The sequence below is a fragment of the Eublepharis macularius genome, chromosome 14, assembly GCF_028583425.1.
Source record: "Eublepharis macularius isolate TG4126 chromosome 14, MPM_Emac_v1.0, whole genome shotgun sequence".
Lineage (NCBI taxonomy): Eukaryota > Metazoa > Chordata > Lepidosauria > Squamata > Eublepharidae > Eublepharis > Eublepharis macularius.
Genome location: NC_072803.1, coordinates 44508365 through 44530960, shown reverse-complemented (window position 1 = coordinate 44530960; position 22596 = coordinate 44508365). Strand labels below are relative to the sequence as shown.

Here is a 22596-nt window from a genome sequence, read left to right as displayed (position 1 = left end):
TTGCAAAAGAGTCTGGCAAGCATTTAACACATATATACAAACTTTAAAAATGAAGTAACATGGCAAGGGGATTTATTCATTTATTATTTATTTATAATGTTTCTATGCCACTCAAATAGGGTTCCCAAGGCAGCAAACATCAAAAGATTAAAATAGCATTTAAAACAAAGTATATATGAAATCAATAAAAACATAAGCACACAAACAACTAGGGAGGAGGGCCAATAACAGTTATTGGGGTTACACTAAACAAAAATGTCTGCACCCTCTGGTGGAAGACTCCAGTAGAGGGAAACTGACAAATTTCCCTGGGAAAGGAGTTCAAATGTTTTGCCATCACAACCAAGAAGGCCCCTTTTCAGGTTGCCACTCCCCCAGCCTCAGATGGTGGGGGCACCTGAAGCAGGGCTTCCGAAAATGACTAGAGTAGATGGGTAGGGTCATATGGGAGAAGGCAGGATCTCTACCATATATGCACCAAGAGCCACTGCCAAAAACTGGTGAAAATGGTCCTCGTGCCCAATTCTTATCCATGGCATGACAACTCCCCATCTGACATTCTGGAGGGATATACTTATTTATACAAATATTTAAACTCCACCTTTTTCCACAGACCTGAGGAAATTTGTTTTCAAAACCACAACTCTAATAAAATTCAGCAAAGGAAGAGAGAAACCAGGGACACTTAAAATCAAAAAGCTAATGTAGCCTAATAAAAACATGATAGCAGTTCCAATTAAAAGCTGTAAGGCAAACGATTTTCCATAACAGTGCTTTTTTTCAATTGCCATCTAAAAGCCATTTGGAAAGGATCAAGCAGGTCTTCCAGGGGTGGGACCTCTAAGTTTTACAATGATCAGAATAGGAGGTTGGGCTCAGACATTTTATTTCATTTCTGGCTTTATCAAAGCAACTGCTGTTATACTAATAGTTAAGAAAAGAGAATGAGGGGAAAAGTCATGCCGTGACTGTGCTAGGATATTTACCTTTATGACTTTGCCGGAGCCCAGTTTCAGACGCAGAAGCTTGTCTTTGTTAACATTTGAGTCAAACACCTGTTTTTAGTGAAGGACAATGGAGTATGACAATTAAAATTATTTAACATGGAGCCAACAGTATCATATATTGCTACTTAAGCTTTAATAAATCATATTGAAATCACACCACTGCACAGTATTTAGACAGGGACCATAATGGACTCTCAGGGGTCACTGTGCCTTTTATGTTAGACTGGGGACTAAAGCTCAGCATCTTATCCCTATGGAAATATTAAGTGGCACACAGCTTTGCACGCAGACAGTCCAAGATCTAATCTCCAGCATTTCCAGTTTAAAAAGATCCCACCCAAAATGTCTGGGAAAATAATTTTTTTACCTGGTGACTTAAAACTTGGCAGCAAGTGTCTTGACCTGGGGAACAAACTTGCAGCCAAGTGAGCTGATAACTGAAATGGGACATGAATCCCAGTCCTCACAGCTGAAAACATTTAACTGTTTTACTTGCAGTCCACTGGATGCAAGAGATACAATGTACACTTTAGAATCCCTGAGCAGAAGCTCATATCCAGTGTGCTGAAACTGCTAGAGAGCATCAGGTTTTTGTGGGAGAGAGCTAGATTGTTCAAATTTCCAGCAAGCTAACTTGGGTAATGCATTCTCTTTCAAGTGAACCTTTCCCCAAAGGTTGTTGCGAAGCTAAATCATCCCTCGAATACCAACTGAAATGAAGCATTGGCCCTCTTCCTCTTTCACCTGTCCTAGTCCGCAGTTCTGGAACAGCCAACCCGTAAAGGCAACCTCCAAGGAGTCTCCTATTTCCACACCTTGACCTTCTCCAAGAATCAGATCCTGATGCAGCACTGAATCAGGGGAAGGAATGCTGTTATATTTGGCAATGCATAGCTACAAAAGGGAAAAAAAACAAATTTCTTTAGTATTACTGGTCCACAGCAGCTGCCACAACCCAAACTAGCCAAGGACTGAGCTCGTACACTGTGGGGGGAAGGTCGGAGGGGGCTTTCAATTAAAGGGAGAAACAGAAAACATAATTTGGTGTTAAATCTGCTGCCCTGCAAAATTCAGTTTTTTAAAAAAAATGTTTCTTATCCTGGAGAGCTGCCAGATGACATGACAGTCCCACGTTGCATGTTCCATCATGCTCCTCAAAATAAAGTAACTAATCATTTCCTTTTGCCTATCAGGCCTTCAACCCACAGTGGGTTCTAATCCAGAGCCTGAAGTGGCACAGACAGGGATTCAGCCAGGATACCAACACCAAGCTCTGGGCAAAGCAGAGAACTATAGGGAAACCAGCCAGATGATCGAAGATGACAACTGGACAGCAACAGATCAAGAATAAGTCACATAAAATGAAGGCTTGGCTATTATGAAAGCTTCTATGTGAGCCCTGCACTCTTATCTGAGCAGCAAGGGGACACTGCAGCTTTTCTTGTCCCTTGAACAGAAAGGGGGAGGGGGCACAGCAACAAATAGGAATGAAGTAAAGTAGAAAAGATGAAATTATGATTTAAATTTCTATTTCTATCTAATATGCCATACCTAGAGAACTGACTCTAACTGCAGCTATTTATGGATCAAATTCTATATATGACACACTAGAAGGAAATAAAAATTTGTGCCTTAGTAAACAGCTGAATTAATGCTCCTAATGAGGACAGCCAAAATGCACTGGGAATGAAAGAGCCACATCTGACTGACTTAGTCTTTTGCATCTTCTCAGTCCACTCAAACCACTCCACTGCCTCCATCTTACTCCTGCCCTGATTTTCCTGGGCCTGACCTTTGCCTCACAGTACACATCTTTGCTTCACTAACAACTTGTCCCAGATTTGGCAGAAGTTGAATTCAACTCTACTTCCCTTCTTCTACTCCACACAGTGGGAAATAGTTCTTACTCCAAGATATGAGAAGCATTTGTTGCTTTTGAGCAAAGAATGAGTTAGTTGTTTTTTAAAAATGGACACAAACACAGGAACTCTGCTATTCCAGGGCAATGGAAATTCACTTGAGAAGTCAAAGAACTGACCAGATAAATGTGTTCAGTGGTTTGCGTGTACATATTTGAGTACTGGGAATCAGAGATTTTCACCAGGAAACCTCCCCCCACCCCAAGAAACACATATCACTCACCTGCTTGCTGAAGTCCACAGCTGCCTTTTCTGACTCAAACATGACGGACCAATTCTGTCTTTGTTCATCATAAAACGTACTGTAGTTGTTGGGTTGCACCTGTGAATGGAAGAAGCAAGCCACCAACATTTTTATTTATTTATGTAACTTCATTTATACCATCTTCCTTCCTAGTGGGGGCTCAAAGTGGCTTAGCGTCATTCTCCTCTCCTCCATTTCTCCCCACAACAATCCTGAGGTAGGTTAGGCTGTGTGTGTGTGTGTGTGTGACTGGCCCAAGGTCACTCAGTCAGCTTCCATGACAAAATGGAGATTTGAACTTGGGTCTCCCAGATCTTAGTCCAACACTCTAACTGCTACACCATGCCAATTCTGCTCAAGCAACTGAGTTTTATCATCTATGCATCTTGCTGGTGGCTTTTAAAAAAAACTTATGAAAAAAGTTGAAAGGCTGCTATTTCCTAAGGACCTGAGATTCCTCAGTCATTGCAGGTGTTAACCGGTTTAACAAAACTAGCAGAATTGCATTACCATCTTTTGTTATCCTTCCGCTGGGCCTGTAAGACGGAGCTGTTCCGCCAGGCATATGGTTGAGGTTGAGGTTGAGCTGAGCCCCCACCAGCCAAATAGATGAGAACGAGTCCCTCCCTACTTGAAGCATCCACCATCTAAACTTTTTAATTCATTTTTAAGTGATGGTGGGTGGTAGTTTGATTATTTCTGTGCTGCCTTTTGTATTTTTTAAATATTTATTATATTGTTGATATTGTTGTTTTAAATTGTTATACATAAGTTGTATTGAAATGCTTTACAGACTGTAATACGCCCTGAGCCTGCCTGTGCGGGGAGGATGGAATAGAAGTTGAAACAAACGAACAAACAAACAAATACTACTACTGTGAATTGTGTGTGAACTTTTATTCATTCCATTTTGCATCTAATTACTTCTCACTCTCTACTTCCTGCATTTCATAGCCCCCTTTGACCCCACTATTAACAACTTGATTTTCATAATTGTGTGTCTGCCTTGCGAGGACTAACTGTACACACTCAGTGAAGCAGGCTCTCATCCATGAAAGCTTAAGCCAGAGTAAAACCCTGTTAGCCTTCAAATTGCCACAAGTCTCCTGTTTATTTATGCTGCAGCAGACTACTTCAGTTACCCTTCAGGCAGTGATACTCATTTACTGGTCTGGGAGCTTTTCTGAGCATTGCTTTTCTGAGCATTGTTCCACAATGCAGCACCTGCCCCATGTGCCAGGAAGGTGGGCAAGGCCAGGAAGGTGGGCCAGGCCATTGTCTGGTGAGGCATATGGTCAGCAGGTGGTTCCCACCTTAACACAGCCACTGCTGGAAGGAATGGGTAAGCTCAAGCTTGAGGTACAGGTCTCATGCTAGGGATGGAAGTAAATGCGGCTTTTTTGGTTGACAGTAATTGTGAAAGTGGCTCTCCACAAGCTGCAAACTGAGCATCACTGCTTTAAGGGGAAAAAACTATGCATGATGAAACTGATCTATACCTACAAAAAACATATTCCAAGAATTTTAAAATAACACACAGCAAGTGAAGGTTCTTTTTGTATATATTGTTTCCATTATTCTGTAGCATATAGTTCTAACATTTTGGCTTTATGAGTTTGAATGTTTTACTTTTACTCTCAAAAACTGTCTTGTGAGCCTGGTTTGGATCAAGAAAAGGAAAGATAATTATAAAAAATTAAGAGGCAAAAGGAAACACTTTTGCATAGTCGGTCTACGATGAATTATAAATGCTTAATGGTTCGTTGAGGAAAAAACATAACAGAATGGAACCCACAGATCTATTCTGCCAACAGCAATGCTCTGCTGCCACAACAGCCTCTTTTAGCAGCAGAAGGTTCCTTGACCCACAGAGAAGTCCCACAGTTGGCAGGGATCCACAGGATCCAACTCAATGGCTAGTTCTGAGTACTAAGGCTTACCGTGAGTACAAACCCTGAATGGATCCTGGCTGCTGTGACCTGCTGCTGCTGACTGATGTAAAGAAGGATTCTGTACTGGATTTCCATAACAGATGGAAAGGAGAAAAGAAGAGGGAAAGTGAACAGAAACCAGTGGGCTGGACATTCAAAAAGCATCCACAACTGATACAGTAACCTGAACACAAGAGGCTGCTTCTAGTATCATAATGCTAAGCAGTGCTATCATGGTAATCATACAACCAGCACTCAGAACCAAACTATATCATACAGCTCTGGGAAACCGCTGCTGAAAAAGGTATCTCAGAGCTGGAAAAAGGGCAACCAAAGTTTTGAAGGGACTGGAGCACCTTCCCTATGAGTCACGGCAGGGGAAGGGAAGAGATGAACATGAGAAAGGTTTATAAAATTATGCATGGTATGGGGAAAGAAGAGTGAAGTTTTTCTTCTTTCAAATAAAAGAAGTTGGGAAGATGGCACTCAGTGAAATGGATAGGCAACCACGAGCATGCAGCAAACATGTAAAAGGAAATGTTAGTGTGATACACTGGATCATTTCTTACCTCCTTGGTAGGGTGGCTCCCCACTACAGCTGCTCCATATTTTCCTTGTTTCACATATTGCCCATTTACACTGAATTGTAAAAAAAAAAAAAAACACCTGGTTATGTAGTGGCTTCCAAAATGAGCTTGGCACCTACATTAGCAAGCTGCAGGCATGCCATTTGTCTGCTTTGGGTGGGCCCTCTCCTGCTGCTGAGCCCTTCCACCTGTTCTTGCTTCTGGGGCCAGTGGGAGGACAGTATGGGGTGGTGGTGGTGGAAGTGACACTGCATGACATGTCAATGTCATGGCCAGGTGAAAACCCAGATGAGATGTCAGCTGATGTTTCACTTGACCATGATACACATTGTGCAATGTCCCTTCCACCCCTAATCTGGCTCCAAAGCTCCCAGGGAGCACCCTGGTATCTCTAGTGAGATGCCATCACGTCTCACTGGATCAAGCCAAGGGTCCCTAAAACATCCTGATTCATCTGTGACCAGGCAGATGTTTCTGGAAACAAACAGGGCACACAGGTACTCATTCCTTGTTTGTCCTTGATAACCATTACTCAGATGTTTATGGAGGGTTCAATTCAGTTATCCTGGTTGATTCCCTGGCAAATTCTCTCACAGATTTATTCTCTGTGAATTAAACATTAAGAGATCTACTCTCCATGAACGATCATCTATAACCCCTTTTTTAATCCAAGCAAACACACATCACCACATCTTGCAGCAAACTCCATCCCAAAACTGCACTTGATGGATGCCAAACCTCACCCAGCAAGACCATTCAAGCAATCCCAGGGCAGAACTCAAAATGAAGTGTAAGCAACAAAGAAGATTCCCTACAGGCCCTACACAATACCTTATGATACATTTTGTTCTTCAGTTTCTGCATTACACAAGATTTTTACTTTGGAAAGTGTTGTATCTAAAACCCAATCCATTTAATGTGAAGTGGATAAACACACAAAACTGCATTATAGAGTTGGACCTCTATGCTATCTAGCTCAGTATTGCTACTCATATTGCCAATGACACTCCAGGTTTCAGGCAATAAGAGATCTTTCCTCCCAATACCAGGTATCAGAAATCCTTTTACAGGAAGTGCCAAGGATTGAACCTGTCAGTTTCTGAAGACAAATCAGGGATTTCGTCACTTAGACATGTCCCATTCCTCATCCTCATTGTTCTAGGCTATTTTTTTGGTGTCGCTTCCATTGTGATCCTTTTTCTGAGCAGAATCAACTAGGTCAGACCAAGCAGTGCTTATGTAGGGTCAAAGCACTGGCAAGGAAGAAGATGCCAAACTAGAGAATTTGCAACACAACAGTGATTGCACCCGGGCATTCACTGCTCAAGATGTATCGAGAGAAACAAGAAACTCTTAAAGCTATAGTCATACAATAAACCCTTTTTCAAAATTCATAAGAAGGTGTATTCAAAGTGCTAGTGCTACAAACATGCAACAGACAACCTTTTCCTGTGCCATTCAGCAGCATAAGTTTCTATACAAATAAATATGCTTTCAAGAATCCTTTCCAAACGTCCAATGGGACTGCAAAAAGTCCCGTCTTTCTCTTTATGCAAGTGGGAAAGTCCACTCCGTTGTTTCCTTTTTGCTTTTAGGTCGGGTATGTGCTCCGTGGGTAACAAGGTAAGGAGGGGTGCTCCGGAATTCTCCTCCGTTTTTTAGATGCAATCTACTTGTCTTCAGCCGGAGCCCCCACTCCCACCGCAAAAAGCCACCTGCGATCCTAACTGTGCCCGGTTGACGGCAGCTTTCATTAGGACTTCTTCAGGGATCCGTGGCCCGGTAGTGTGTTCTCTTCTTGCATAACCCAGGGAAGACCTAGACGGGACTTTTTGTTTGTTTCTCTCGATACATCTTGAGCAGTGAATACCTGGTGCGATCACTGTTGTGTTGTTCTTCACTGGGTATTAAGCCTGTTATTTGTGTAAACTAGAGAATTTGGGCAACAAAAAGCCACTGTGGCTCCCACTGCTATGGTACTTACAACCGATATGCATGAACAGCTGTAGCAATGAAGACAGATGGTGCTCCTGAAGCAGGAGTGGGAGTAGGCGACTTCTGCGATGGTGGACCAGCAGCTGAAGCACACAAAGAAATGTGTAAACACTTCAGCTCACAGTTAGCATCTCCCACCAAGTGTTGGTACATAATAGTCCAAGTTCCCTGAGGACTGCATTCATGAGGGGGGAAGGCCACTAGCCAGAAGTCCAAAGGCTACTACGGAGGGATGTGTGTTTGTTGTATTTAATCTGTTTGTAAACTGGCTTGAGAATCATTTGATTGAAAGGCAAGATATAAATCTTAGAAACAAGCAAGCATACACACATGCTTCTTTGACTTGCAAACTACAGAATTTTTCATAAAACAATCTGGACTGTACTACTGCAGACTACAGGCAGAAGGCTGTATGTCTGAATCCTTTCTAATCTGGAAACTGTCAAAGACAATATATATATTGTCATGTATATGTTTGTGTGTGTGTGTATACACACACACACACACACATATATATACATACATATGTACATATGTATGTATGCACGTTTGTTTATTTATTTATTATAGTGGATTTTTAGTCTGCCCTCCCCGCCAAGTGGTCCTTGCTTCCCCACCAAATGTACTAATGTTGTGTGCAAAGAGTTCTTTTGCTTGTTTAACTTGAGGAAGCTTCCAAACATGAGATTCTCCTATAGTTGCAAAGACCAGAAAGAATCTAGCATTTCTACACATTCACTCCAGGCTACAGATAAGCACGTATCTATAGGGCTGCCTTCAGGTTTTCCAGATTCCTGGGAAAGATGCTCCTCACTAAGCAGGCCATCCTCTTCTGCACATGCAACCCTCCTGCAAGAGAGGATGGAGTATGACTCTCTTTTGCTTCTTTATGTCTGACTGATCCAGGCATCTCTCCTAGCATGAGACTGCTGCAGAAACTTCTTAGTCAATTTCTCATTCCTGGTGGCAGCAGACGGACCAAACCTTTCTCGCTAGTGTTAGCTCCTTCACCAGCTGCAGGCTTTGGCAGATGCCCCTCCATGCTGATCTTTGACACCAGCCCCAAGTGCCTGGACTTCTGTTTTTTTGACAGCTCTTTCCAATCCTCATTAAGCAGCAGAATGGAATTCAGAACTAGCAGGTTTTTTCTGGATTCTTCCCAGCATGTAAATGTCATTGTGGTCATACAAAAACTTACATTTAAAAGTAAAAAGCTTGGAATTAAACATCTGTATGATGCAACTGGTACAGTCACCATTCCATAAAATTCTTCCCAATGTTTCTCAAGCATTTGTTTGATATAATTGACTCCTGGAGGAGTAACTATGGGGACAAATTTCCCTTCTGCCCCATCTTTAACCATAGCTAGATACTTATTCATGAGCCTCTGCTACAGCTGTGCATCAAGCACCAAAAAAAGGAACGAGAAATTTTGGAACAAGCTGTTTAGCACCTGTGTAGGCAGTTAACTCACCAGTAACTGGTTGGCCCTTTTTAGGCTGTTTGGGTGCTGTGTACTGAAAAAATTCATTCCCTGTGCCTGTGACCGTTTGATCCAGTCCAAAGAGAGAGGCCAACCTGGCTCTGTATGAAGAGAAAGACATTATTCACTTGATGTCATAGCTTTCTTAGAAACAAACAAGACAGGCAGTACAACCATGCTAAAGTTTCAATGGGAGATGTAGCTGACTAGATCCACTGCAGGCTTTCATGCAGCTCAGGAATTATGATATTAAATCCTGTGCTCCTCTTTCCAGGGGGCAGGGAGGGGAGATTGACAGGACATTTTTCTGCCTGTTGCATTTTTATCCCACCTTTCCTTCAAGAATCTCAGTGTACAGATATTTTCTCTCCCCCCCACCCCATTTTGTTCTGCAAACAACTCTTGTAAAATAGGATAGGCTGAGACAGAGAAACACAGTGAGAACCATAGCTCCAGGTGGGTAGCCATGTTGGTATGCAGTAGAAGAGCAAGATTTGAGTCCAGCAGCACACTAAAGACCAACAAGCTTTTGAGAGTCAAGCTCCCTTCATATAGTGAGAAATATAGCTTAGTGGGGATTTGTGTCCCTCCAGCGCTCTAAACAGTTTAGGATAATGGTTACGGGCTAGGATCCCTACAATGCCATGAAACTCACCAAGAGACCTTGGACAACTCATGCACTCATAGTCCAACCACGAGGTTGCTGTGAGAATAAAATGAGATGGAGAAAACCATATACAATGCACTGAGCTCCTTGAAGAAAGGGCCAAATAAAAGTGAACTAGATGAATACAGCACACTGGCTCTTTTTCGAAAACACTGTTCTTCAGGGGTACCAAGGACCAAAACCCCTCTCCTCTTCACTGGATGCCTTAAACAAGTCTATCTCAGCCTAACCTACATCATCAGATTGTTGCAAGGAAAAAATGTGTACACGTGCATCATCACATACACTGCCCTGAAATCCTTAGCAGATAGGCAGGATAAAAACATAATCAATAGATAAAACAAAACTGCAGTGCAGAACAGCTTAAAACATATTACTGGATTCATACCTGGTACACAAATATTACATCTATGTTACTATTAAAACTACAAATTAGGAAACGTTTTGTTGATCTTTTTAAAACAGAAGCCCGGTGGAACCATAAATGCTAACATTTTATTCCAAAGTAAATCAGAATTTGTGAGTGTGAGCTTATTTCATCATATATATAAAGTGACTAATAAAAGCTTATGTTGAAATAAATGCTGTTAGTCTTTAAGGTGGCACTGGACTCATGTTTTAGTCTGCTGCCACAGACTAACATGGCTACCCATCTGGAACTCCAAAATAATTATTCACTTTAAAGAAGACAAAAACCTTTCTTCTAGAAACGGAAAGTAAAAACAATTTCTGAATTGTAACATTTGGGGAGTTTCACAGAAATTAGCTAAAATAAAAGTAAGCTTTAACAAAGCTGAAAACCCTTCTCTTTCCATGCTACATTCTGAGACGCTAAATGATGAGCCCAATACGGTATTGCTCTATACTAAAGTGCAATCAAAAATATTCTAGAAATCTAAACACTGAGCCACCCCAACTCAAACAATCAAAAAAGCACCACCAGAGAAAGAACAAACCCATGGGTTGCCTGCCAAAGATATTCTGTCCGCCATAGGTTTGACATTGCCGCCCAGGAGCTCCCACCTTGCTGGATGTTTTTCTTACCAGTCCTATCAATCCAAGCTTCATTTCAGTTATCTCAAGCGTAACCCCCCCCCCCTCACAATCCCTTCCCATGCTGGAGTATTAGCAACTAAATAGCAGCTTGGATGTCCAAAGGCAATCTCATATTTGCACAAACACCAATCTCTGCAAGGGCTGCATGACCTTGTGAACAGAAAAGGCTCTCCTGCAAACTCCAAGTGGCCCTCCTTTAGATTTTTGCTAGAGAGAAACTAACAACTGCTGAATGTGCATTTGAGGGGCTCACAGAATGAGAAAGAAAAAGGGGGGTTAAGGCTCAAGCGTTTTCCTCCTGGAAAACTGGGTCAGGAGAGGCATCTAGCCATGACACAGTAAAGCTCTGGTAGCAGACTCACCGGTCACTCCATCACATGGCCCTCACGTGCCTTGCCTGCTTCACTTGGGGGCGGGGGAGTAACAGAATCAAAGCAGTCTGAACTTCAGTCCCAACACAGAGAACACACAAGCATTCCAACAGATCCTGCTCTCTGGGCTTCTTTAGTTAAATGATCTCTGGTATGAGGGCTAGGAAAGAACTTCACATGCACACTTGTGTGCAACATGCAGAAACACGTGTTTGTATGCATGCATACATACATGCATATCTACCACTGAGGATCATGCAAGCGATGAAGCGCACTCTATCTCACAAACACACATGGTACATTTAGTACAATAGGCTTTAAGATGCCTCAAGACTTTTCCTGATTGTCTCAGACATCTTTTGCAACACAGAAGCAAACTCAGGGATTTTTGTAGCTTCCCCTTTTGAAGAAATGATCTTGGTAAGACCAGGGCTGACAGCACAGTGCTTTTACCCTTTCAGTCAGAGGTAAACTATTCCTGCAATCCTAGTCTAATCAATGGACTATCACCCCCTTCCCAACCCAACCTCTCTATTGCACAATCTGACCTCCTGATTTATTTAGCTCATCTGGTCCTTGCAGCAGTTACTCAGAGTCCAGACAATTCATCTCCACCCAACCAATCAAGTTTTAAGGCAACAGGGACATTTGAACAGACACAACAAAGGCTCTTCGACGCAATTGCATCCGCTTGTATCACCTTCACAATAATCTGAGACGGAAGGGATTAATATTCCCATTTTGGGACTAGAGATTATAAAAACACAACTTGCTCAATGCCTCACAGGCAGTATCCAGATCCCCATCCAAACTCTCCCCACCATCACCATTGAACTTCTCTTTCTTTATGTTTCACAGAAAGCCCCTGCTCTGTCATGTAACCCAAGAACAACTATTTGGAAGTCAAAGCAAAAAACTTTTGGCTTCATAAATTGTAGAAACACAAAGCCACAAAGAAAATTAGACTAATAATTCTGACTTACATTATAGGGATATTTTAAAAGATTATCACAAAACACTGTTAACACTGAAAGTGCTATGTAAATACTAAACATTATCTCTATCAGTGTCTGAGAGCAAAGCACACACTTCACACTCATGGACTGAAAAGCCCAACTAGGCAATCACACCCTGTAACCTGTGAAGCACTTTATTCCACATAAACGATTGGTGGAAAGCCTAAGAGAATGAATTATGATCTGGGTTGGTCTCAGTGCTACACAAAGAATAAATATTATTCTTACTATGTGACCACAGGTAAGCCACTCTTCTCTTAGCATCAAGTCCCCCAGCTGTAAAATTCATTAAACCACCTTAAGCCCCTTCATAATGGGAATGTACAGAAGTAGGTATCTCAATACATTTTAACTTAACTATACTATTAAGTGCAATATAAGGGCAATACTAGCCAACTACACCAAGATAACTTATATGAAACCCCATCGTAGATGTTTTTAATAGGTTAGCTGAGTGGAGAAGACACTCTGCAAATGCGCCCCAACACGTTCAGAAGCTGAAAAGCCAGCAAGTGTGGTCAACCCAATCCGCAGGCTAGGAAAGCCCCTTTTATTTCACAGAATGGGAGGTTTGGGTTCCTTGAAGAGGTATGGGACAGAAGACAGGTTCAAGTGGGTAGGCGTGTTGGTTTGCAGTAGAACAGCAAGACCTGAGTCCAGGGGCACCTCAGAGACAAACAAGATTTTCAGGGTGTCAGCTTTCTAGTCACAGCTCCCTTTTTGGGGGGGCAGAAAGACACTCCACGCCTGTCCAAGGGCTCCCTTAATCGGGGCTGCACACGCTCAACAGCAGCAAAACCAGAACCTATTTTCAGCCTGACTGAAAATAGGTTCTGGGGCTGTGGAAGTGAACGGAAGCGGCTCCCTCCCGTCTGTTCCCCTTCCGGTTCCGAGTGCTGGTTCCCTTCTCCCGCCCCGCTGGGGCCTCACCCGCCTGTGGGAGACAGGAAGTCTGCGTCATCCTCTTCCGAGCCCCCGAACATTCTCCCCTCACTCCCTCAACCGCCAAAAAAACAGAAGCAGCAGGCAATGCCGAAAAGCGCGACGTCAGCACTTCCTTTCACGACAGCGTCGCACAATCAGCCGGCGTCCTTTCTAAACTCGCCCATGAAGCAACCGCCTCCAAACTAGGAAGTTAAAGTGGCCGGCGACTGAAACAGGTGACTAAGCTCGGCGCGCTACGGATCGCCGAAAAGCCCAAAATTCTTCCAGGGGAGACATTGCGTTTGCCGCGTCTTGAAAGGGGAGGGGACTTGTCCTCTTAGAAGGGCGGGCTTATCGAGATCGAAAGGACGAGAGGAGGAAGGAAAATGAAGCGTGCTTTAACCAATAAAAACGAAATCCTGCGGAAGGGAGGTGGAAGTTTCTGAACATGTGATGGCTGCGTTGCCCAATGAGCGGGCGAGGAAGCTGGAAGGCTTACACGTTTGAGGAGGTCGAGAGGGACGCTCAGGAGAGGAGATTTTGTTCGATGGTTGTGGAGAAGGTGCCAACGAGTGAGTTTCTCCGAGGCAGGACTACCTCTTCCGCTCTGGGTTTTTTGTGAGGGAGGGGAGGGACGAGTGAATGAAAAAGGGGCCTGAGGGGAAGAGGGTAGGGAATAGGGTTTCCAACTTCCAGTTGGCACCTGGAGAACTGCCGGATTTCCAGCTGATTTCCAGGTCACAGAGATCAGTTCCCCTGGAGAAAATGGCTGCTTTGGTGGGTGGGCTGTATGGCATTGAAACCTACTGAGGTCCTTCACCTCCCCGAATCCTGCTGCCCCCCGGCTTCACCTCTCCCAATCTTCAGGAATTTCCCATCCTAGAGCAGGCAACCTTAAGGTGAATGATGGGAGGAGGAATTGTAAGGGGAGAGAACGGCTGGAGTGGGTGAAGGGTGGGAAGGGCAGAAGAAACCGAGGGGGAGGCAACAAAAAGCGGAGTCGGATGGAGCAGTTGCTGTCCCTTCGGGATGGGAGAGAGGAAGATGGGAGCAGGTCTGAGTGGGTTAGCTTATATTTATTTATTTATTTATATCGTTTATAGCCTTTGTTTTTTTACTGATACTCAAGGCGGATTACATAGTGTGAGTTGGTACAGTCAGTTTCAAAGGCATTTCAATAAACAATATAATGCGGTATATGAATGCAAATTTGCAAAGATTTAAAACCAGCAGGAATTCAATACAGAGTTTAGGAAATGTTGAAATGGAGCATAAGCAATTCTAAGACTGAGATACTAAACAATATATCAAGTAGGATCATACTTACAGCAACAGACAGTACATAGTAGTACTGTATAGTCTCTGCCCCTTTACTGAAAGGGAAGTTTGTGGGAGAAGAGAATGTTACTGGGCTGGATAAAATTATGAGGCACAGTGCTGAGTAGACTGTGGGACCAGAGCTGGATGGGATAAGATAAGGAAAAACAGAAGCAGTGGAAAGGGAAAGAATGCACAATGTAAATGACAATCCAGTGGGAAAGTCTGGGATGTGGGAGTAGTGAGTGTATCCATCTGTCATCAGTAAGTCTGTTTGCATGCCATTCCAGGGGTGACAGATACCTTTGTAACTTCATTTTATGTCAAAATAGACCCTCATCATTTTTCATTTTTAAAAGTGTATGATATTTGTGGAGCTTTTAAAACAGAGGTCTGGAAAAAAATCCCAAGTGCCAACTTCCTCAAATTTCTACTGGTGTTGTATGAGGGTGAGTTGTATAGCTTGGAATATTTTTCCACCCCTGCTTTTGCTGTCATTATGGTTGCTGAATACTTTGTGGATAAACTGCTGGGTAGAAGTGGATAAATGCTCTGAGTGTTAGATCTCTCAAGTTCTGAAAAACGTAATGTTGATACCTAGAATGCCTGTGAGGTATTTCTCAGATTTATGCAGGTCTGGCTTTCAAAATAAGTGCTGACTGCTAGGAGTTTAACACTTTTCTGGAGGTGTATTTGGAAAATTAAGCTGTGCTCTTGCTTGCTTCGGGTTCTTTTCTGGGCATTTAGCCAAGTTCTTTGGCAGTTTTGCTACTACTTTAGAATGTCTTTGTTCAGAAAGTTACCAAAGCAGTTCTTATGAATAAATTAAAAATTGATCTTTTGAAGTCTTGTGGATTAACTCCTTTGAAAAGCCAGTTTCAGATTGATGGTTTGGAAGCCAGTTGTATTTTTTCAACACTTGTGCTTCCAGTTAGTTTTCTGAAAACCCATTTCAATAGAAGCACAGGTAAATTAAAGTTCTGTGTGCCATCAAGCGCTTTGTTTAGAGAATATAGTGCGTGGATGGAGACAAATGGTTGAAGTGACAACTGAAGCTGAGATAGCCTTGATAGGAATGAAGATGTGTGTACCTTATTCTAAACACCTTTGAATTGTGATAGAAAATGGATTAAACTGCTGCTTATAATCTCTTGACTATCTCACAGTATCAGTTCTTAAGTGAAAGAAAGAACATGCTTGCCATTTCCCTCACACTGTTCCCGTAAAGTTTTCAGTTCAAAGACCACGCTTTGAGGGAGACCAGGAGGAGAAGAGCTGAGATCTTGATGCTTTTTCTGTGATGCTTTAGACTGCAATCCACACACACATGCACACCAGCAAAATCTAGGCAGTGAGGACTGGTTCTGCATCTTGGCTGTGCCTGGTGAATGACCAATGTGACCTCAGATTGTGTATTTGCCAGGCCAAGAACGTTCCCATGAGAGGGTGATATGAAATTAACATTAATGCAATGAAAGCATCTTTCAGCCTTTTGACAAGTGCTGTTTGTGTTTTTTTGGTCTCTCTGAGTGTGAGCGTTCCTATGTAAACTGTTCCATTTTATTTTGTTGGCAGTGAACAGGTGTCCAGCTTGCATTGCCTACAGTTGGAACCCGTACTAAGTAGGAATTTGCGGAGTAGTGTTGAACTGGATAGGGTGAGATTCTGCCTTCAGCTTGACAATCCCACTGCTGGAGCAACCGCTCTTCTTTGCTTTCAGAGAAACAGCAAAGAGGTAAGAGTCTCATGTATTAGTTGGTGAGTTTCTTATTCCTTGTTGTTAGTGTACATTGAATCCAAAATCTCCTGAGGAGTTTCTGTACTAATCTTGGCCAACAATGAAAGATAACTGGAGGAATGAAGCAGAACTGAAGGATGAAGCAGTCTCATATAATTCAAAGTGGTGGTGGTGGAGAGTGCCCTCAAGTCATAGCTGTCTTATGATGACCGTGGTGGGATTTTTCATGGCAAGAGACTAACAGAGGTGGTTTGCCATTGCCTGCATCTGCAACCCTGGTCTTCGTTAAAGGTCTCCCATCCAATCACTAACCAAGGCCAACCTTGCTTAGCTTCTAAAATCTTACAAGATCAGGCTCACCTGCGCTATCCAGTTCAGAGCATGCTTCAAAGTACTGCATGAATAATCTAGAGCATCCATACGTGATGTTCAGCAGCTGCATTATATGCTACATTTATTTTTAAATGCAAATATAGGGCCCTTAGGATATAAGAGATTGGATACTGAAAGAGCAAAGTATCTGTTACAATAGTAAAGTCAAGTTTGGTCATGCCCTAATGATCACATGTAACCGACAAAGCTATAACTAGAGTACTGCACATTTCCTTCATGTCGTAGCAGATACAGTTTTCAGTATGGAGTCCTGCAGGTGAAATGCTTCTGGCGTCTTTTTTTCCCAACTCTTGTTTGCTTTCCCTTGCAAGCCAAGATTGTTGTTTATAGCAGGATGCCTAATGTTGTATCCCTAATGGCTATACTTTACAGATAAAATGTCCAGGTACAGCTTTGCCAAATGAAAACAGATTTCACATTGTTAACCATAGCGAAATACAACATTGGCCATGTACATGAAGCAACTGTGCCACCCTCAGCATAGTTTATACGTGCTGCTGTGGGGGGGGGGGGGCTGCATAAAAGACTGAGTGGAACATCTCCCCATGCCCCAAAAGTTGGAAGCAATCTGAACAGGAGAGTAGCACCATTTCTGATGTTTTCTATTTGAAGAAATTCATTCTCCTTCTTTCAGAGGTGTCCCAAAGAGACCTACTTCTGGTATCTTAAGTTTGCCTATAATTTATACTTCCTTGTCTGTGCCATAAATACATCATGTGAAGAGTTCATGGTAATATACAGAATAGTTTGTATTGCTGAGAAACGGCTATTGTCATCTTCAGTCAACAGCAATAAAAACATGGCAGAATTGAAGGCTGCAGGTATGATTTACACATAAGGTTCCCATTAACAAAGCAGTTGCCACACTGAAGAATGAGTATGCTCCCAATGCATGTTTGTTCCATGCCTCATGATCTTTACGTCTTCTTTTACCTTTTCAGCAACAACACTGTCTTATGCATGGGTTTAGACTCCAACCTGAGACTCCTTAGTATAATGAGAAAAATCCTTTTGAGATTTTTTGGGAGACTATTCAAGGTTGGGAGGAGAGTCTTTCTGGACCAGTTCCATCACACCAGAATCTTTAATAACTGGAAACGGTGATATTTTGTGGGAGCTAGTTGCTTATGCATTAGTTGGTTGTATTCCCCTTTTCTCTCTCTTGCTGTCCTTCACAGACATTTTGAGCAGAATGAATTGTTCTTATAGTTTCTGTGGGTAATTGAATTGCATTGAGAATTTGGAAGAGGAGATAGAGAGAGACTCAAGTTGGAGTAGCATGGAAGTTAATAATTAATACCCAGGTATACACAGTGGGTCTGGATACTGTGTGTCAGTGCTATTGGAAACTGCTCTTTAGAAACTTTGATCTGCCATGGGTGGAACACTGGTCTCCTGCCAGGAGTGACTGGAGGAGTTGAAGCAAATGCCTAGCCAGCATACTGAGGGATGCTCTGACATGTTGCTGACTCAAGACAGCTGAAAAACTGGAGATGCCTGTGTGCTGGAACACTATAAAAGCTGCCTTCGTACCAAGTCATCAGGCCAGCACCAGCTATTATGATGGTCAATGACTCCCTAAAGTCTGATGTGGGGGTCTTTCCCAGCCCTTTTATCTTAGCTCCTTTTAACTTTGAATGCATGTAAAGTATATGCTCTGTACATAATTGGTGGTTGCATCCTTTCTTGGGACAGGTGCATCCTTATTCTTCAGCAGTTCACTATACAGTTTTTGACCTGGAAATAGCCCTTTGGGGGTGAAAGATTTTAAACATAAATACATTGAAAAATAAGTATATCAGGTTGTGGAAAAACAGATCTCAGATTTTTGTGGGTGCTAGCCACAAAAACCTTGTCCAAAACTCCATATTCAATAACGCTTGACAAGCAGCATTCATGCTCCTATACAAAAGGTTATTGGGGATAATTGCCATGAAATTAATTGTGTAAGTAGGAAATTGCCTTCATTTCAGTCCTCTATAGATGACTGATACATAGTCCTGATACCATGTAGAAATTAATACTCCTACATCAATTGATAGTTGATTGGTATCTTCTGAACATATGAGGCTGTCTTTAATAAGTTTAGTTGGCCTGTCCAGCTCAATATGGTCTTTTTCAACAGAAGTTATCAGGGATATTAGATAGCTGAGCTGAGATAAACCTCTACTTGAAATACTTCTCAAATGGAGATTTGAATTTAGGACCCTTTAGGTGCAAGGTCTGTGCTCTACACTGAGCTGTGGATTCTCCCAAGGGCCTCATGGTTGAGAACACTGGAAAGAAAAAGCTGTGCCCACATTTCCCTGTGGCACTGTTGTAATCCAAGTCATTGGTCATCACTATGTCTTTGTTTTGGCCAAACAGTTGTTGCAATATGGCCTTGCAGTTACTGAACCATAATCTTCCCAGATGCACACATACCCATGACAGATAAAATGAGGGCAACATCTGAAGGCACTGTTGATCTTTGAAATTGAGGAGCAGCCTTAACAGAGAAAACTGTTGCAAGGTTAAAGTCAACAAAAGTACATGCTTTATAGGAACATTTTTTCGCTATTCTAGCGTGGCTTGGAAAATGAGAAGGTAATGTCTACCAGGATTTGGGTTGTTCTGTCTAGTTTGGTAATGGCTGGCTGCGGCTTTCCAGGGTCTGGGACAGAGATTCTTCAGGAGATTCTTCAGTCCTGATACTGGATAAGGCTGTTTGCAAAGTATTCAGTCATCAAGGAGGAGAGACAAATTAGCAGAGTTGTGGGATGGGGGGAAGTGAACACTGATAAATTTGTTTAGAAAACGAACATCCCTCCTTTCTACTCAGAAAAAGCCCCCAAGCCACCTTACAAGAAACAGTTGTGCTCTTTAGTTTAGAGCCTTTTAGGTCATTCCATCCTGTAGGTAAATAAAAGGCGTTTTTTATTGTAGCCCCTAGATTGCAGAATGTGTTTGGAAGGAGCTCTGTAAGGCTGAGCTGTTTAGAAGAGCCTTCCCAGCTAACAGTTGAAACTGAGATGTGTACATTTTAAAATGTTGTCATTTCCATTTTAATTATTATTTGCATTATGTACACTTTATGGATATGCTTTAACTCATCACCATAATGCTCCTTGAGTTCCTTGTAGGAGGATGGCAGACTAAAAGTGCTCTGAATGAATTGATTAGCAAAATTTAAGAGCATTAATTAAACCAGTCTGGAAGTACTTGAACCAAATTGACCATTAAGAAGCCTGGGGGCATAACAGTATTTTAATGTGTCATCTAACATGACAACAGTCAGTGCCACTCCATTGTGTCTGGTTAAAACAGAGAAGACTACTACATGGCAAGAGTGGCTTTTAAAAGGGGTCTTCAAGTTCATGGCATACTTTATCTGTAGCTGAAGAGAGCCACTGAGTAAAAATGCTGGAAATTGTACCCGAGGATTTATAACACATGTTCTAAAAACATGTGTTATAACATGTGGCTTCTCACATTAAAAAAAATATCTTGGCAAAAGCCTGCTGGAAGGAAACTTCGAAGTGTACAGCCATAATAAGCACTTTATTACAAGCAAAAAGTTTCTGGAGCCTGTTGCCATATCAGGAGGATCATTCCTGTAGAAAACCCACATTCCTGAGCGAGTGGTAGTTATACAGCATGGAGAGAAGCTGCCAAAATGCGTGGCCTCTTGTTCTTTGGTATGTACTGTTAACCAGCAGCCATCACAATTTTTGATGCTGTCTGGTCTGCTCTAATCATTTTTCCTCGCATAGCGTTTGAAGCTGCCTGTTGGTGCCTGAGATACTGAAATCCCAGAGATTTACTTGGGTTGGCTGTTTCTTTTGGCCTTGTGCCTCATCCCCATTGTCCTACTCCTGTGTTGCTCCTTTCTGTGAGTGCCAGCGCACAGAATAATCTCTGGTATCCTTGCCCAGCCAGTTTCTCATGGCAATAATATTGTTGCACAGACAAATCATCTAAAGGGGGAGGGGGGAGTTCCTGCCACTTGCTGTTCTTGTTTGTCATGAACCTGCCCCTGGCAATTGATGAACTTGTGTACAAAAGAAAGAGCGCTAATCTGTTTGCCCATCTGCTTTGCCATGCCAAGACAAAGCTGGGTGCTGCTCCAAGGTTCAAAGTTGCACATCAGTTGCTATAGCAAAAATATTGCCCCCCCCCCCTTTCCTGTCAGCCTGTGCCATTCAAATCTGGAAAAAGAAAAACAGCAGAAATTTAGACCGTATTGAGAATTGCCTCTTAGAAAAGACAAAAGATCCTTTTCTGTAAAAGTGACCTAAAATGAGTAAAATAAAATAAGCATTTATATGCCACTATGGGGCTGTTCTTAAGCACTGTGTACATTATTTCATTAATTCTTAAAGCAGTCCCATCAGATTGGCCATTGTGTATCACCATATGGGAGGCAGAGTCATAGTGGCTTTCTTGAGGCCACCAAGCAAACTCTTGGCAGAGGCGAGATTTGAATCAGAGGTCATATTTGAACCAGGAACTTGTGGTTCCCAGGCATTTGACTACGCTAGCTCAGATGTCTCAAGTTCTACCCACCTTGTGTCCTAGTGATGGCCATCAGTTTGGGAACTGATCCCAGCCAACCTGCATGGAAATCACAATGTCTGCTCACTTCTCGAGTCCAGCGCCTGGATGGAAACTGGATTTGGCTTGCAGGCAGCCATCAGTCAGAGCTGGAACTGCTCTTACATTCTTGCGATGCAGAGAAGACTCACTTGAACCCCATTATGAACAGGTTTAACTTCTTTCCTGGGGTCAAATGTGGGCCACAGAGGTATGCTTTGCCAGTTGGATCCTGGCAGCTTGTTGCAATACTTCAAAATATTATGGCAAGTGAATGACACTCGAGCGAATGACATTAAAACCGAAAGTATATGTAGTTATTTTTCTCCATAGTTGTTTGTGGAATTAAGGATGTGATGTCCAATTGCTTCTTGTCAATGATCAAATATGATCAAACTAGCAAAACACTTGGGATAATTGCATATTTATCTTTTTTTAATGTGGAAAAAGTAAGAGCCATGTTTCAGAAAATAAATTGGCTGCAGTGAGAGCTAGTGACCCTGATTCTGCAGGTGCATGGAGTTGGCTTGAGCCATGGACTTACTTATTTTATTTAATTTGTAGTCCGCTCTCCCCGCATGCAGGCTCAGAGTGGATTCACAACACGTGGATATAAATTTCAAAAAACTATAAGCCATAAAACAATTAAAAAGTTGAATTTAAAACAGTCATACACATCTATAAAACATATGAAGGCAGGCCACTTTGCACCCTACATCAACATCCATACAATCCATGGGGCAGGGTGGTGACTCTAATGAATACAGGTTGGGGCACCTCACCACTACCACTGCCACTGGGAGGGCTGGGTGATTCGCCTGCCTCAGTCCCCATAACTCCCACAGCAAGCCTCTTCCCAGGATTGCTTTGTCCCAGCCCAAGGTAACCTGATCTGGCAAGCGTGTGCTGTTCCCTCAGGGGCAGGAATAGCAGTGGTATTCTGCGGGCTGTAGGATAAGGAGTGCTTGAGTCCCTTGCAACCTTGCATTGCCTCTGATAGCACTTGCCTGGACCTGCCACACCTAATGCCAGACATAGCCTGTGGTGTTAATGTTGTTAATTGTCCTGCCTTCTGAAACCAAACCCTTACAGACTTCTTGCCCATCAGGAGATGGAATGTGATGCCCCAAAGGATGCTCTGCTCAGCGGACAAACATCTGCTGGTGGACCCCAGCTCCAAAGTGGTCCGCCTTGCCTTGACCAGAGCCAGGACTTTCTCAGTCCTGGCTTCAACCTAGTGGAACTCTGTGGAGACCCGGACCCAGCAGGATTTGCTATCTTTCCACCAGGCCTGCAAGACAGATGGTCCACCAGGGATAAGGTGGTTGAGGCAGACGGGCCACCCAGCCCCACAGGCTCTGTTTCAACAGGTTGTG

The 22596-nt window shown here is 42.8% G+C and overlaps 2 protein-coding genes across 3 annotated transcripts in view; one reads left to right on the top strand and one right to left on the bottom strand.

The window, feature by feature from the left end:
* The window catches only part of FKBP15 (FKBP prolyl isomerase family member 15), a 40960-nt gene extending 27573 nt beyond the window's left edge, over positions 1-13387 (bottom strand). Inside the window, exons 1-8 of the mRNA XM_054998321.1 lie at positions 13207-13387; positions 9158-9267; positions 7673-7766; positions 5671-5740; positions 5111-5185; positions 3150-3248; positions 1752-1901; positions 987-1055 (exon numbers count right to left, since the gene is read on the bottom strand). Coding sequence (XP_054854296.1) covers positions 987-1055; positions 1752-1901; positions 3150-3248; positions 5111-5185; positions 5671-5740; positions 7673-7766; positions 9158-9267; positions 13207-13259 — 720 coding nt within the window. The 5' untranslated portion in view covers positions 13260-13387. The remainder of the gene's footprint in view (positions 1-986; positions 1056-1751; positions 1902-3149; positions 3249-5110; positions 5186-5670; positions 5741-7672; positions 7767-9157; positions 9268-13206) is intronic.
* Positions 13388-13687: 300 nt separating this feature from the next.
* Positions 13688-22596, top strand: part of SLC31A1 (solute carrier family 31 member 1) — a 28246-nt gene continuing 19337 nt past the window's right edge. Inside the window, exons 1-2 of one of the 2 annotated variants that reach the window (XM_054998267.1) lie at positions 13688-13772; positions 16093-16252. The gene's annotated coding sequence lies outside the window, so the exon portion shown is untranslated. The remainder of the gene's footprint in view (positions 13773-16092; positions 16253-22596) is intronic. The other variant, XM_054998268.1, reaches the window with a different exon arrangement.